Source organism: Nipponia nippon, unplaced genomic scaffold, assembly GCF_047370975.1.
Source record: "Nipponia nippon isolate SJK-2023a ecotype South Korea unplaced genomic scaffold, ASM4737097v1 scaffold_3, whole genome shotgun sequence".
Lineage (NCBI taxonomy): Eukaryota > Metazoa > Chordata > Aves > Pelecaniformes > Threskiornithidae > Nipponia > Nipponia nippon.
Window position 1 is genome coordinate 1999893 of NW_028262347.1, and position 13384 is coordinate 2013276.

At 46.1% G+C, this 13384-nt stretch overlaps 1 protein-coding gene across 1 annotated transcript; it reads left to right on the forward strand.

Moving 5' to 3' along the window:
* Nucleotides 1-1947: 1947 nt before the first annotated feature.
* Nucleotides 1948-11469, forward strand: LOC104010474 (carboxypeptidase A2). The gene is made up of 11 exons (XM_009462591.2): nt 1948-2082; nt 4519-4600; nt 5503-5637; nt 6733-6831; nt 7479-7580; nt 7743-7844; nt 8590-8700; nt 9063-9153; nt 9545-9744; nt 10786-10870; nt 11137-11469. The coding sequence occupies exons 1-11, from the start codon at nt 2018-2020 to the stop codon at nt 11322-11324; spliced, it is 1260 nt and encodes a 419-aa protein (XP_009460866.2). The 5' UTR covers nt 1948-2017; the 3' UTR covers nt 11325-11469.
* Nucleotides 11470-13384: the final 1915 nt, after the last annotated feature.

Consider the following 13384-nt stretch of genomic DNA (forward strand, 5'->3'; position numbering starts at 1 on the left):
GCCAACCGCATCCTGGGCTGCATCCCCCGCAGCGTGGGCAGCGGGGCGAGGGAGGGGATTCTGCCCCTCTGCTCCGCTCTGGGGAGACCCCCCTGGAGCCCTGCGTCCAGCTCGGGGGTCCTCAGCATGGGAAGGACATGGCCCTGTTGGAGTGGGGCCGGAGGAGGTCACAGAAATGATCTGAGGGCTGGAACAGCTCTGCTGTGAGGACAGGCTGAGAGAGCTGGGGGTGTTCAGCCTGGAGAAGAGAAGGCTGCGGGGAGACCTTATTGCGGCCTTTCAATACTAAAAGGGGGCCTACAAGAAAGATGGGGACAGACTTTTTAGCAAGGCCTGTTGTGACAGGACAGGGGGTAATGGTTTTAATCTAAAAGAGGGGAGATTTAGACTAGATATAAGGAAGAAATTTTTCACGCTGAGGGTGGTGAGACACTGGCACAGGTTGCTCAGAGAGGTGGTGGATGCCCCATCCTTGGAAACATTCAAGGCCAGGCTGGACGGGGCTCTGAGCAACCTGATCTGGTTGTAGATGTCCCTGCCCATGGCAGGGGGGATGGACTGGATGGCCTTTAAAGGTCCCTTCCATCCCAAAGCATTCTGTGGGTCTATGAAATGTTGAGTGTGGTATGGGTGAGATTCTCTGGGGATTGTCAGAGACTTCCTTTCCTCGGTCTCCTGAGATTGACTGCAGAGTAGCTGAACTGCCTCCTTTCTGTCCCGTGTTAGTTCCCAGGACCCCCATCTGCAAGTATTGCAGCCGGGTCAGCACCTGGCTCTTCCTCAGTAACATTTTTAATGGGACGAACAAAAAGCGTATCCAACAACCCTACCCGTTGTTCTGGGACAACTGCAGCTGGGTGTTCCCACGACCAAAGGCAAGAGAGAGGGTTCCCAAAGCTCAGCCAGGAGACTGCCCGTCGCCATTACTCCTTCAACGTAGATGGCGACAACTCAAATATCTAGGCAGCTTTATGGAAGGCGAACAAGATGGAGGCTATTCGTGAAGCGAGATGTTCCCAGTCCAGCACAAGAGCAAAGGCACCCAGCGAGCTGCTGGATCAGGGAACAGCCCTGTGGGCATTGTAAAGCCGAGAGGACCTAGAAGCGGCTGATGCAGCGCTTCTTCAAACCTGTGTCACCTCTTCCTGGGAAGCATCCTTCATTAGAAGAGGGTGTCTAGCAAGCCTGCCCAAGGAGGAGGGTCTGGCTGCAGAGCTGAGCTCCTCTAAGTTCCTGTTCACCCACGGCTTTTTTCTGCTCCTGCCATACAACTCGCTTTCATCTTGCTGCAACCTTAATTTGCTTGAAGCACTGGCTGGCTGCATCTGTATGAAACCATTCCCACTGAAGACTGGCCAGATGCTAGTAATGTCAATAAAAAATTTATTTAAACTATCTGGTTTATATCTAGAAGTGTGTAATTTGTATACAAGAGAGAATTTATAGCATGGCCTTGGCCTAGTCTGTCAGAGAGAACTTGTTGCATAGCAGGCAGGACCCAGAGCCTGCATGCTATCACCAGAATGGTTATTTCGCCCAATAATACTTAATCAGAGTGATTACTTCTTCAAAATAATAACTCAAATTGAGTGTTTTTGCTGGACTGAGATCTTTCTGCTGGCTGCCCCTTTGTAACAAGGAGTAGGCTACTAGAAATCTATCGGAGGAAAACCCATGACCAAGAGTCGACTGGTAGAGCTCCTCACCCCCGCTGAGAGCTGGGATGACGTTCAGTTTTACTCTGTTTTTTCTCTATCTAGAAAAATGTGTAAAAGGACACCGAGGAGCTTTGTGGGCAAAGGTTTGAAAACAACTCGCTTACAGGCTTGAATGTGTCAGTGGAAAATATTTTTTTGGAGGCAAAATTGGTCTCCTATCTGTTGTTTGCCTTGAAAGCTCTGATAAATGTGAGAACTTAGTCACATGGAATACAGATATGTTTTATCTGAAAAAGGGTTTTTTAACAAGTCCTGTATAAATTCATCTTTGCTAGGCTGAGTTGAACTTCACATCAAACATGAAGCTGATTTTGATCTTCAGTGCCCTTTTCGGGGCTTCCTTGTGCCTGGAAACTTTTGTTGGGTGAGTTATGCTTTTGTGAAAGACCTTTTATTTAAGGCCGTATTATCCAGTTGTTGTTTTTTCATGATCTTAACTTTACCAAATCTGCTTGGGGCACATTCTTTGCTTTCTATGACTGACTTGTATTGTTGCTTTGGTACTCCAGTGCTTGAAGGAACCCCTCTCTGCTTTCCTTTGGGTTTTCTAAGGAGAAGGCTCTAGCTGCAGAGTTGAGTTCCTAAATTCACGTTCACCCACGGCTTCGTTTTAGCTTTGACTGTGCCTAGGGAGCAGTCTCGAGCCTTGATCTGGAGCTGAACCTCGCTGCAAAGCTCGAGTGTTCAGCTTGACAGATCTGGTCCGGCACAGAGCAGAGCCTGACTTCAGATTGGAAAGGTTGCTAGCTTCCCTTTGTTTTTGAAGATTCCCATTTCTCTTTAAATGTTTCATTCTTTTCAGAGCCTTTCTAAGCAATTCAAATCCTTATTTCCAACCATTATATTCTAAAGGTTTATCTGTATGTTGCATTGCAAAATTATCTCCTTGTGGTGTATTTTCTTACAGTCTTACTGACTGTGTAAGAAACTTAATAGAAGATGATAAAAAACATAGTAGATACTTCCTAAGAAGTAGTAAGTGAACGCTAGATTCCAGGGAGTAAATCTGTATATGAAGACATAAAGATTATGAATAAGAAGTAATATACACGATTTACTAAAATCCTAGGATTTGTAAAGCCAGGAGAAGCTATTTTGATCATTTAATCTGGGCTCTGGCATCGTGTAGACCGGATTCTTGTGAATTCATTCCTCAGTCAGGTCTGGTAGCTGTGGTTAATGAGCCTCATCTCTTCACAGAAGAATCCAATCTAGAAATAAAGCTTATGGTGGTGGAGAAGCCAATGATAAGTTATTAATGTGGTGAAGGGCCCTCAGTGTTGATTTAATTTGATCCGTCAAAAGAATCTTATACCTCAGCTTGCCAGACTGAGGAACCTGATGTTAACAAGCGTCTCTTCTCAGCAGCTGAGGCCACACTAGTAAATAAACACACACATAACTGAGCTCATATGCCGAGTCCCTTGTTTACCTTGTCTTAAGATCTGTTTTCCACTTCTGCAGTTATTCGTGTTGATTTGCTCTGAGTCGTCTCCATTTTTCAGGACTGCTTGAAGCGGGCGCCAGCAGAGCAGCTGGGCCAGGTCAGGATAGGGGACTCCGTGGGCTTCTGTTCTGTCTCCAACAGCGGCCAAATGCGTGCGCCTGGGGAAGAGAATGAAAACAAACACACCGAATGCTTTAACCACCAAATGCCATTTGCAAACACAGCGTTAACGCTCGGCTCACTTGCAGTAAACCCCAGGCTATACAGCCGAGGAGCACATCAGTGCTTTTGGCTGCGGCATTGATCCCGGGCTGTACTTCCAGTTGTTAATTCACTACGGCTTCCAGGTTTCCTTCAGAATCCCCGCTGGTTCTCCAGAACGGGATCTTCTCTTCCCCGATTGTTGCATTCCCTTGTTGTTCATAAACCCTTTTGTCATTTCACAAAAGCATTGGGTGGAAGGGACCTCCAGAAGTTTTTAGTCCACCCTCCTGCTCAGAGCAGGACATGGAGCTGTTTCCCCTTTTTATCACCATCTACCCCTACCGAGAAGAGTTTGTCCTTTTTTGTAACTCCCCTTCAAGAAGTTGTAGGCTGCAATTAGATCAGCCTGAACAAGCCTGAGCTCATCGGCCTGTCCTCGTGGTACTGTTTGCTTGTACCTATTTTACCAAGCAGCCTGGAACATTGTGTATTTGAAAGGGATATACGTTTTTAGTGATCTAAAAACCACTTAGAGGCTGCACGTTGTGATCACTATATGTTGTACAATGCATAGTCTAAGTTAATGGCTGAGGTCACCTCTCTAACTGGTGGAGTGAGGTACTTCCAGAAGGTGATTCATTCCACCTGGAATGGTGCGAGCCACCCTCTGATGGTATCAGCGTCTGACAACACAGGGAAGTTTGTGAACAGTTTTTGGCTAAACTGAAGACAGGTAAAATGAATCCCATATTCAGTGTTCGGTTTGCTTCGTTGTATAGCGCTCCCCAGACATTTGATCATTTGCAAACTCAAGAATATTTTTTTCTGCAAGTTGTTGACAAAAAATAGCTAATAGATGCAAGACTGATCTTCGTAAGCAATTAAAAACTCATCCACTTGATGTCTGTTTAGGATGAAATCTTAAAAATTGCCATTTAACTCGTTACTAATCTAGTGCAGGTATAGTAGGCTGGCCCTGCAGGTTGTTGGTTGAGCTCTTGGGTGACAGTAAGTCAACTGCATTAAAGAAGTCGGTATCAGCTGGTAGCATGCGAGTAATTACCCACCAAATTCATGACCTTAGTAACAAGCTAGTTCAACCAGACCCCTTTTTGAAACTGTTTCTGAAGATTTACTGGTTTATTGCAGGCACCAGGTTCTCCGAATCAAGACAAGAAATGAGGAGGAGGTTAAGAAGTTACAGCTTTTGGAATCGCTGGAACACCTTGGGGTATGTTATTACCACAGAGGCATTTTTCAATGTTTCAGACTGGGGTAGGACTTATCAGGGTAAGACTTTGCATCGCATCTGGAAGGTTCATACCATACTGTGGCAGCTGCCATAAATAAATTTACTGTCTCAATACTTGGTGTTTGATCTGCAAGTTCTAGTACCCGCTTGGTGCTCAGGAGTGCCTGCATTCATATTTTCTTCCTACTGGGTTTACAGTCATATTTGAACTGATCTGCTCTTAATCTTAGTATCAAAAAGCTTGTCTTTAAAGTGAGGATGCTGATGTTTTGTACTTGTCTCCCAGTGTTGTGGGAGGAATTTATTAGTTAATCTACACTGTACGGAAACAGGAAAACACACTATAAAATTCTAGGTTATTACTGTTCTTATTGCCATTGGCGAGAATTTTTATTATCACTTTCTTTAAAAAAACTGATTTGAATAGTATAGAAATGAAAATTCAGAAAAGCCCTACCAAAGGAGAAATTAAAACAATGGGTTTCATATACGTAATACTGTAATATAGAGCTTTTCTTGAAACTATTTCTGGTAAAAGGGAGAATAGTAAAATAATCATCACAGAAGACTAAAATTTCCTTTTGCTTATATGACTGAAGCTCTGAAGTCAGTGAAAATGCTGACTTTCGCCTCCTGCAGACCTTTGTTGTTTGGGTTTTTTCTTGTTTGTTTTTTTTTTTTTTTGTGAGTTTGTGACATTAACTGACCCAAGGTTGTGGTGAGGCCAAGCTAAAGAACGAAGCATGACAGGGCGCAATACTGCAGGAGTCGTTCAATTTGGGAGAAATCAGCATTTCTAAAGCTTTTAAAGAGCTGTTTGCAGAACGCTTCCCCCAAACCAAACCAAACCAAACCAAACCCGTTTTCCTTTCTCTTTTCAGCTTGATTTCTGGATAAATCCCTCCACCCCTGCCCTCCCTGTGGATGTGCGAATCCCTGCTAACAGTGTCCAAGCAGTCAAAGCCTTCCTGGAGTCCCATGGGATTGAGTACTCCATCCTGATTGAAGACCTGCAGGTAAGCGATGCCATTGGCACATATTTAGCTTTTATATCCTTTGGAAACAGTGATTCACAATCTGGTCTTGTTCATTTGTCAGTCTCTTCTCCCTAGTAATGAGTGATAGGACGAGAGGGAACGGCCTCAAGCTGCGCCAGGGGAGGTTTAGGTTGGATATTAGGAAAAACTTCTTCACTGAAAGGGTGGTCAAGCATTGGAACAGGCTGCCCAGGGAAGTGGTTGAGTCTCCATCCCTGGAGGGATTTAAAGAATGGATAGATGTGGTGCTCGAGGACATGGTATAGTGATGGACTTGGCAGTGATAGGTTGACAGTTGGACTCGATGATCTTAAGGGTCTTTTCCAACCTTAACGATTCTATGATTCTATGATTCTATGATTAACATGGACTCTTCAATACTCTGCTTTCCCTGAGGTCCTCCCCTTATTTTTGTCATCTGTGGATTAATTTCTCAAAAACAATTTGTGGATCATTGCTGCACTGGGAAGCTGTGGAGATCACTCAGCAGATGCTATCCGAAACCGTGTTGAATAGTGACATCAAGAAACTCATAGGCTCCGCAGGGCTCCTCTTCCGATAACCCCTGAGAGATTTCCTGTGGTCTTTTGGCCTCAGATGTTTGGGAATCACAACACTAAAGTTACTCATAATTCAGTAAACTATGTTAAGAGTAGTTCAGGATCATAATCTGAAAGAACTGTACACCACCGTGCGAGAGAAAAGTCACCCACTTGGCCAGGAATCCGACATTTCTTCATGAGCAGCAATCCCAAAATGGCACCTAAAATAGCATTAACTCAGCAGAAATGCTGCCTTTCCCCCCACCCCCTCCCAAAGCTTTCCAATGCTATTCTTGTTTGTCTTAACAAGTGGTTTAAAACTTAATGCTGACCATTTAAACACTGGTTGTCTTGCCCACTTTGCTACAGATACATTCAGCAGAGGCGTCTGTTTGCTCCATAGCTGTGGGACGTTTGGGGCGGGGGCTGGAGCCAGTACACAGCGCCATCATGTCGTTATTTGAGATAAACATTTGTTCAGAAGTTTGCAAATTAAGCAGGCTTTTCTCAACGTTTGAATGGCTTCTTTTAGGTTGTTCTAGATAAAGAAAAGCAAGATATGGCCTACAGTCAACAAAGGGAGCGCGGCAGCAACAGCTTCAACTATGGAACTTACCACCCTTTAGATTCCGTGAGTACCTCAGCTCTGGGGGAAGAGGATTCTTTTCTTCTGGCCTTTTTTCTTGCTGTCTTCAATCAAACATCCCATGTTAAGATCTAAAATGTCTTTCCGGCTTCTTTTGGCACATGGTTTTGTTTGTAAATGTATTAATTTTGTGGTCAGCACAATGAGCCAGCGCTCTCCCTGACAGAGTGTTGGCAAGTGTTGATCATACTTTTTCATAAACTCTTCTGCAGAGTTCTCTCAAAACCCTTCCTTCTGACCCTCAAAAGAGATTGGGAAATAAAAGGCTCTTGAAATAGGGAAATATAGGAAGGCAGTAGCCATCAAGCAGAGCAGAGAGTAAGGTATTTTTACTACCAGAAGTTCGTAAAGAGGGTTTTGAACTTTTTCCTGAAATAAGTAGATCTCGACAATATAGCAGTGCTTCCTTCTGCTTTGTGATGTTAGGAAGAGCACTGGCTACGCTGACGTAAGGTGAGATGGAGCTTTGGAGAGGTCATAGTAATGAAGGCAAAAGGCAAGAAAAGTAGATTTCATCGGGTCCTACAATTGTTCTGGGTGGCACTATACATAAATATACTATACATACTGTACATATATAAATATACTATACATACATGTAATGTAAATGTCATCCTGACTTTTCATTTCAGATTTATGCAGAACTGGATCATCTTGCATCTGAGTATAGCAACATTGTCAGTAAGCTCCAGATTGGGGAATCCTTTGAAAAGCGGCCTTTGTATGTGCTCAAGGTACTACCCACAACACATCACAGAATGTGTGGATACATGTACTAATATACGTATGCATTATAGATACAGCACAGTTCAGTCCAAAGCGTCCCAGTCTGTATGGGATGTTCTTGACTAAAAGGTGTGAGTGAGAGTTTTAAAACTTTCTGTTTTGTTTGACAGTTCAGCACCGGAGGGAGAAACCGTCCTGCAATCTGGATTGATGCCGGTATCCATTCCCGAGAGTGGGTTACCCAAGCCAGTGCGATATGGATAGCCAAAAAGGTCACTTCAGCAGTGATTGATTTTTCTTTTATCTTGGGAATGCCTCTGACTATTTAAAAGTGTATCACATCTGTATGTGTTTAGCCAGCTCTGTGAAATCTCCTTCACCCCTCTTAAAACACAGCCGACTCCAGAGAGAACATAGCAGCTGCCTGGACGAAGAATTGTAAATGCTGTGTGTTGTTAGAACAGCTGGGTTTAGGTAGACAAAATGTAGTAGCTCAGGTGAAATTGGTGAGGACTTCAGAGCTGATAGTTATACAAATAACCGAGGACTTTGAGAAGATTTAGTTTGCTGCTTCGGTCTGCAGACACCGAGAAACACTGTGTGGTTGGTTACCTTCCACAAAAGTGCCAAAACTTCCAGCTCTATATAAATGAGCATTTAAATTCTGCTGAAAACGACTAAGCCGCCAGGAAGTTCAGCACAGTTGTGTATTCCCAACCTGGATAATCCGTCTCAATCGTAGTGCCAGCCTTGGCCCATTCTCTGGGACAGGCAGGAGAAAATTTTGTTGCCCTTTTCCATTAACTTCTTGTCTTTGGAATAAAACAGTAAAACAGATTCATTGCTCTCTCCAAGCTCCACGTCTAACGAGGAACAGTTACGGCCAGCAGATAATTAAAGTTTCTTGTTTGCCTGCCCCGAAAGCCAGACTTGCCGCTGTACCTAGCTGTTAGAGTGTAAAGCAGGCGTGAAAGAAATATGCTGATAATCACGATGTACCGTATTGTCTCTGCTTAGATTGCCTCCGACTACGGGAAGGATCCATCCGTCACGTCTCTGCTGAACAAAATGGACATTTTCCTGCTGACAGTCACAAACCCCGATGGATACGTATTCACTCACACCACAGTGAGTAAGCACGCTGTGTGTCCACACTGATTTAGAAGGCTGTCCTGCTCTTCCAAGCAAACGATAAATACGAGGGAAGTAGGCTCTGGAACTCCGTTTCTTAATGCTGTAAGAAGGAGTTACAAAAGAGTTGGGCAGCCAAAGATACTAATTACTTGTCTAACCCCTCTTAACCCACTGTAAATTCACCAACCCTTCGATTTTTGTCCGTTGGCCCATCTCAGCAGTCAACCCATCAGAAATAATCTTAGGCTTGTGCCTAGGATCTCTTCCTGGTGAATGGCAACTACTTCTGGGTAGCAGTTTTAATGCAAGGACTGAGATTTGCTGCTTTTCAAAGCCATAGTGTGTGTTTGTTTTAGAATCGCATGTGGCGGAAGACCCGCTCCAAGAATCAAGGCAGTCTGTGCGTTGGAGTTGATCCAAACAGGAACTGGGATGCAGGTTTTGGAGGTAGGAATAAAGTTTCTGGATTCTGGCTGTCACTAAGAAGAAAGTTCCCTTTCCTGTTCCTGGATCCTGTTACAGAGGACCAGCAATCGCCTTAGTATAAGGGATTCAGAAAGAAAATGGTCAAATAGGATGATAGCTGGCTTTTGTAAAGATAATTTCCTATTGATTAATTGCCAGTGAGCACAAGATGAAGTTATCTGTATCTTCCAGAAGTATGTCCCTTGAGTATTCATGCTCTGTTGCTGCTGTTTGAGCATTTATTGGCATTTAAGGCCTTGCCTTTGGCTGAAGACCTGTTCTTAGGAAAGCCCGGCTTTGTGTTGGTCTGCTTTGACCTTTCGTGAATGCCAGTTCTTACAGGTTTGCCTTTGTTCCTCCTTTACACCAACAGGTCCTGGAGCCAGTAGTAATCCCTGTTCTGACTCTTACCGTGGGCGCAGTGCCCAGTCAGAGGTGGAAGTTAAATCTGTTGTCGACTTTATTAAGAATCATGGAAACTTCCGGGCCTTCCTCACCCTCCACAGTTACTCTCAGCTCCTGATGTATCCCTATGGCTATAAATGCACCGAACCGGCAGACTACGCTGAGCTGGTGAGACATAATGACTTGGCTTTAGCTTCCTCTGTTCCGTCCAGCTGGCCTTCTATATTCAAATATTACACTGAAATATCAAGATTAAAACAAGAAGCTAAACTCCGCCATCCATAACAGTAACCGTCCGTGAGGGCGAACGAAAACCGGGAGCAATGCAATGCCTTTAAAAGAGAAATCTTGGTCATATGCAAACACGTGCCATCCCCACCCATTCTCAGCCCTCTTTGCTCATCCATGGTTCCTTCTTTCTACTTTAATGACAGAATCACAACTGTAATAATATCTTGGAGGCGATATGGATCTCACAATCGTAATTCAAATGGAAAAGACCTCTGGAGGTCTCCAGTCCAAGCCTCTGCTGAACGCAGGCAGGCTTTGGAGTCGGAGCCAATTTCGAGGTTGGATGGAGTTGCTTAGGGCCTTGCCCAGCTGAGTTTTGATTAATTGTTTGGATTTGTTTTGATATTTCTAAAGACAAATCCCACAGCTTCTTCAAGCCCTTCCCAAAGTTTCCCCACTGTCATGGGGATTTTCTTTTTCCCTAATACCTAAATGCAATTCCCCGTGTGGCAATTTGTTTGTTGCCACTCGTCCTTTTTCCCTACGCCTCCCAGAAAAGCCTGGCTCTGTTTTCTCTACAACCACCCGTGATTCAGTTGACGTGAGCGCAAAGGTGACCACTGACTATTGGAAGATCTCCGACTGCCTTGGGATTTTTCTGGTATCTCTGGAACCCTTTCTTGACAAGACAGTTGGTGAGATGAAACGCTGGATGCTCAGATATAGAACCTGCTATGACTTAATTCACCTGCAATGTCACCTCCCCAAAATCCCGTGGAAACCGAGTGCTGTCATTAGTATGAGTGATTAAGAAATGGATTGATATGGTGCTAGTTTGTTGGGAGGTGTGAAAGATGGGAGAATTTGTGAAAGATTGTGGAGATTTCCCCGAGTATGGCTCAGGTTGGGGAAATCGTAACATTTAGTCTCATTAAGCGTGTCTCCTTTCTGACCTGTCCTTCGTTTTCTCCTCTCCAGGATGCCTTGGGAAAAGCTGCTGCCAATTCCATCCGGTCCCTGTACGGCACCACCTTTACAGTGGGGAGCATTTGCAATACTATCTGTGAGTATCTTGCAATACTATCTGTGAGTATTTTACTAGTTGGAGCTTTTATGGGCTGTCCCAGGGCAAGTCTCTGTCCTCCCTATGAGGTCTCTCCCTCTTGGAAGCAGTGATACTTCTGTAGAGCAACACCACCAGTCAAACATCGGAGCTGAGTGTTCGCATAAAAACATAATACTTGTCCCTCACGAATATAAAAAGTAGGGCGGCAGAACTCCAATCAATCCTCTGTTCACCCCTCTGGCTCTCCTCCCGTTCTCTTTCAGACCAAGCCAGTGGAGGCAGCATTGACTGGAGCTACGATTATGGCATCAAGTACTCTTTCGCCTTCGAGCTGCGAGACACGGGTCGCTACGGTTTCCTCCTGCCAGCCAACCAAATTATCCCAACTGCAGAGGAGACCTGGCTGGGTCTGAAAAAAATCATGGAGCACGTGCGAGACAATCCATACTAAAAGCTGGGGTGGGAATCAGCTGGCTGTAGCTCGTAAATCCTCTTCCCTTGGCGTGCTTGAGACAGCTGTAATGATAGGGCACCTGGTTGAATAAAAACCCTGTGTGCATTCTTCCTACAGCAATACATGTCTGCATGTAAAAGGAGTTTCATGCTTCTCTTGTTCACTGCCTCTCCGTGTGCGTGGTAGACCCCTTAGAAGGTGTCACAGATTTTAGGATGCTGTTGAGGTCCACCTCAATGAGGCACAGTAGGAACAGTGACAAAAAGAGGCTGGAAGATGTCAGCGCTTGTGTGGCTGCTGAGATGTCAGCGTGACCTCCGGTGAGCTGAAGAGAGCAGGCCTTTTCCCACCCAGACAAACAAGAAGTCAGCTGAGGGACTTGCGTCAGCGCAGAGGCTGAGGGGAGATTAAATCTAAGAGCAGAAAGGTGTGCTGGGAAACGAGGAGATGCTCGTCCCCTAGCTCGTGACTGCTGCAAACTGTCCTGCCTTCTGCCCTCTGCAGCTCCGTCTCTTAGTAAATGCAAAACGCATTTGCTCCGAGCCCTTAGCAGCACGTTGTGCTCCTGCAAACCGCCCTGCCCTCACAGCAACCCCCTCCTCACAACCAGCCCTGTCACCAGTGCAAAACTGGCTCCCAGCGGGGTGAGGGTGCAGGTTTTCTGAAGTATTTCTGAAATTTGCAGACTGAAAAGTGGTGTGAACTCTTCAGAGCTACTGAAGCACCTGAATGATAAACTAGATCATCTGGAAGGTTAATTGCTCCACTACTGCGGCATAGCTCCAGCTGGGGGGATTGCAGGAGCCTGCCTGACGCTCTGCTCCAGTCGCGTCTAGCGGCTCTTCAGAGAGAACAGGGAAGAATTTCTGTTTTGTGCATATCAGCTCCGTGTTGCTGCTCCTGTAAACCTGGGGGCTCTGACAGAGCTCGCTTCTGGAGGCTGGTACAGGGGGCCCGATGTTAAGCAGCGTAATCCAGGCTGTGAGACTGATTAAAGGAATTTAATTGCCTTTAACGAGCCTCGGGATGCTGCCAGGCCACCCACTGCTGGTGGAAGGGGGGGGTGTCTTCTGGCCTAATGTCCCCATATATTTGTCCTGGCCCTTTTCTCCCTCCCAGACTTGCCCAGTGGGCACGGTTAGAGGGAGGATGGAGGTGGGAGGACGGAGGTGGGAGGATGCCTGCTCTCATCCAGCACGGCCAGTCCACAGTCCCTCAAGAGCCTGCCTCCCTCCTTCTGGTGTTCAGCCCGCTAATTTCTGGGGGATTAAGAGCAAACAGCTCAGGGCTGTGCACGAGAGCCACCGAAGGATCAGAGATTAGCAATCCCTGCTGCTCTTGCAGTGATTATCGAGTCTAACAGGTTTATCTCGGTGTCCTGTGATCCCCCCAGCAGCTGGTGAGTTACTCACTCCTCTGTGAGCAAACACGCCTGATGGGGCGAGTAAAACGTTAGTTCAGAGTCAAAGGACACGAGGCTGGTGGCAGGGAAAGGAAGGAGAAGGTGCAGCTGAGGCATTGGGAAGCACGGCGTGGGTTTGGTTTTTGGGTTAAGTGTAGCCGTTTTGGAAAGCAAACCCGAGCACGGGGCAGCCGGTGCTCCCCTCACGTGTCCCCGTCCCCTCCACCTGCTTCCCAAACTGACCCACCCTTCCAAAATCCTGTTCTCCAGCCAGCGATAAAACCACTGCTGGTAAAACCCAGCTGACGGGGAGGGCCCAGGGCACACAGTTGGCTCCTGGATCCAGCCGACCTGATGCCACTGGAGCGGGGACCTTGTGGCAAGTGGTGGGCAGGAGCTGCAGAGCCTGAGGAGCCTCGGCCAGGGTTCAAGACCCATGGCCTCACCCTGGCTTTGAAGCTCCATCCAGCCATCCAGGTCTTGAGGCCACCTGGGCCCTCTTCTTGTAAGCGTGTGTCTTGACAACTGCATCCAGTTTTTGGACCACTGGCACCAAAGAGATCTGAAGCAAGACTGATGGAGGCCACCCAGAGGGACAGGAGGATCAAGACCAATGGAGGCCACCAAGAAGAACAGGAGATGTGTCCCATGATGG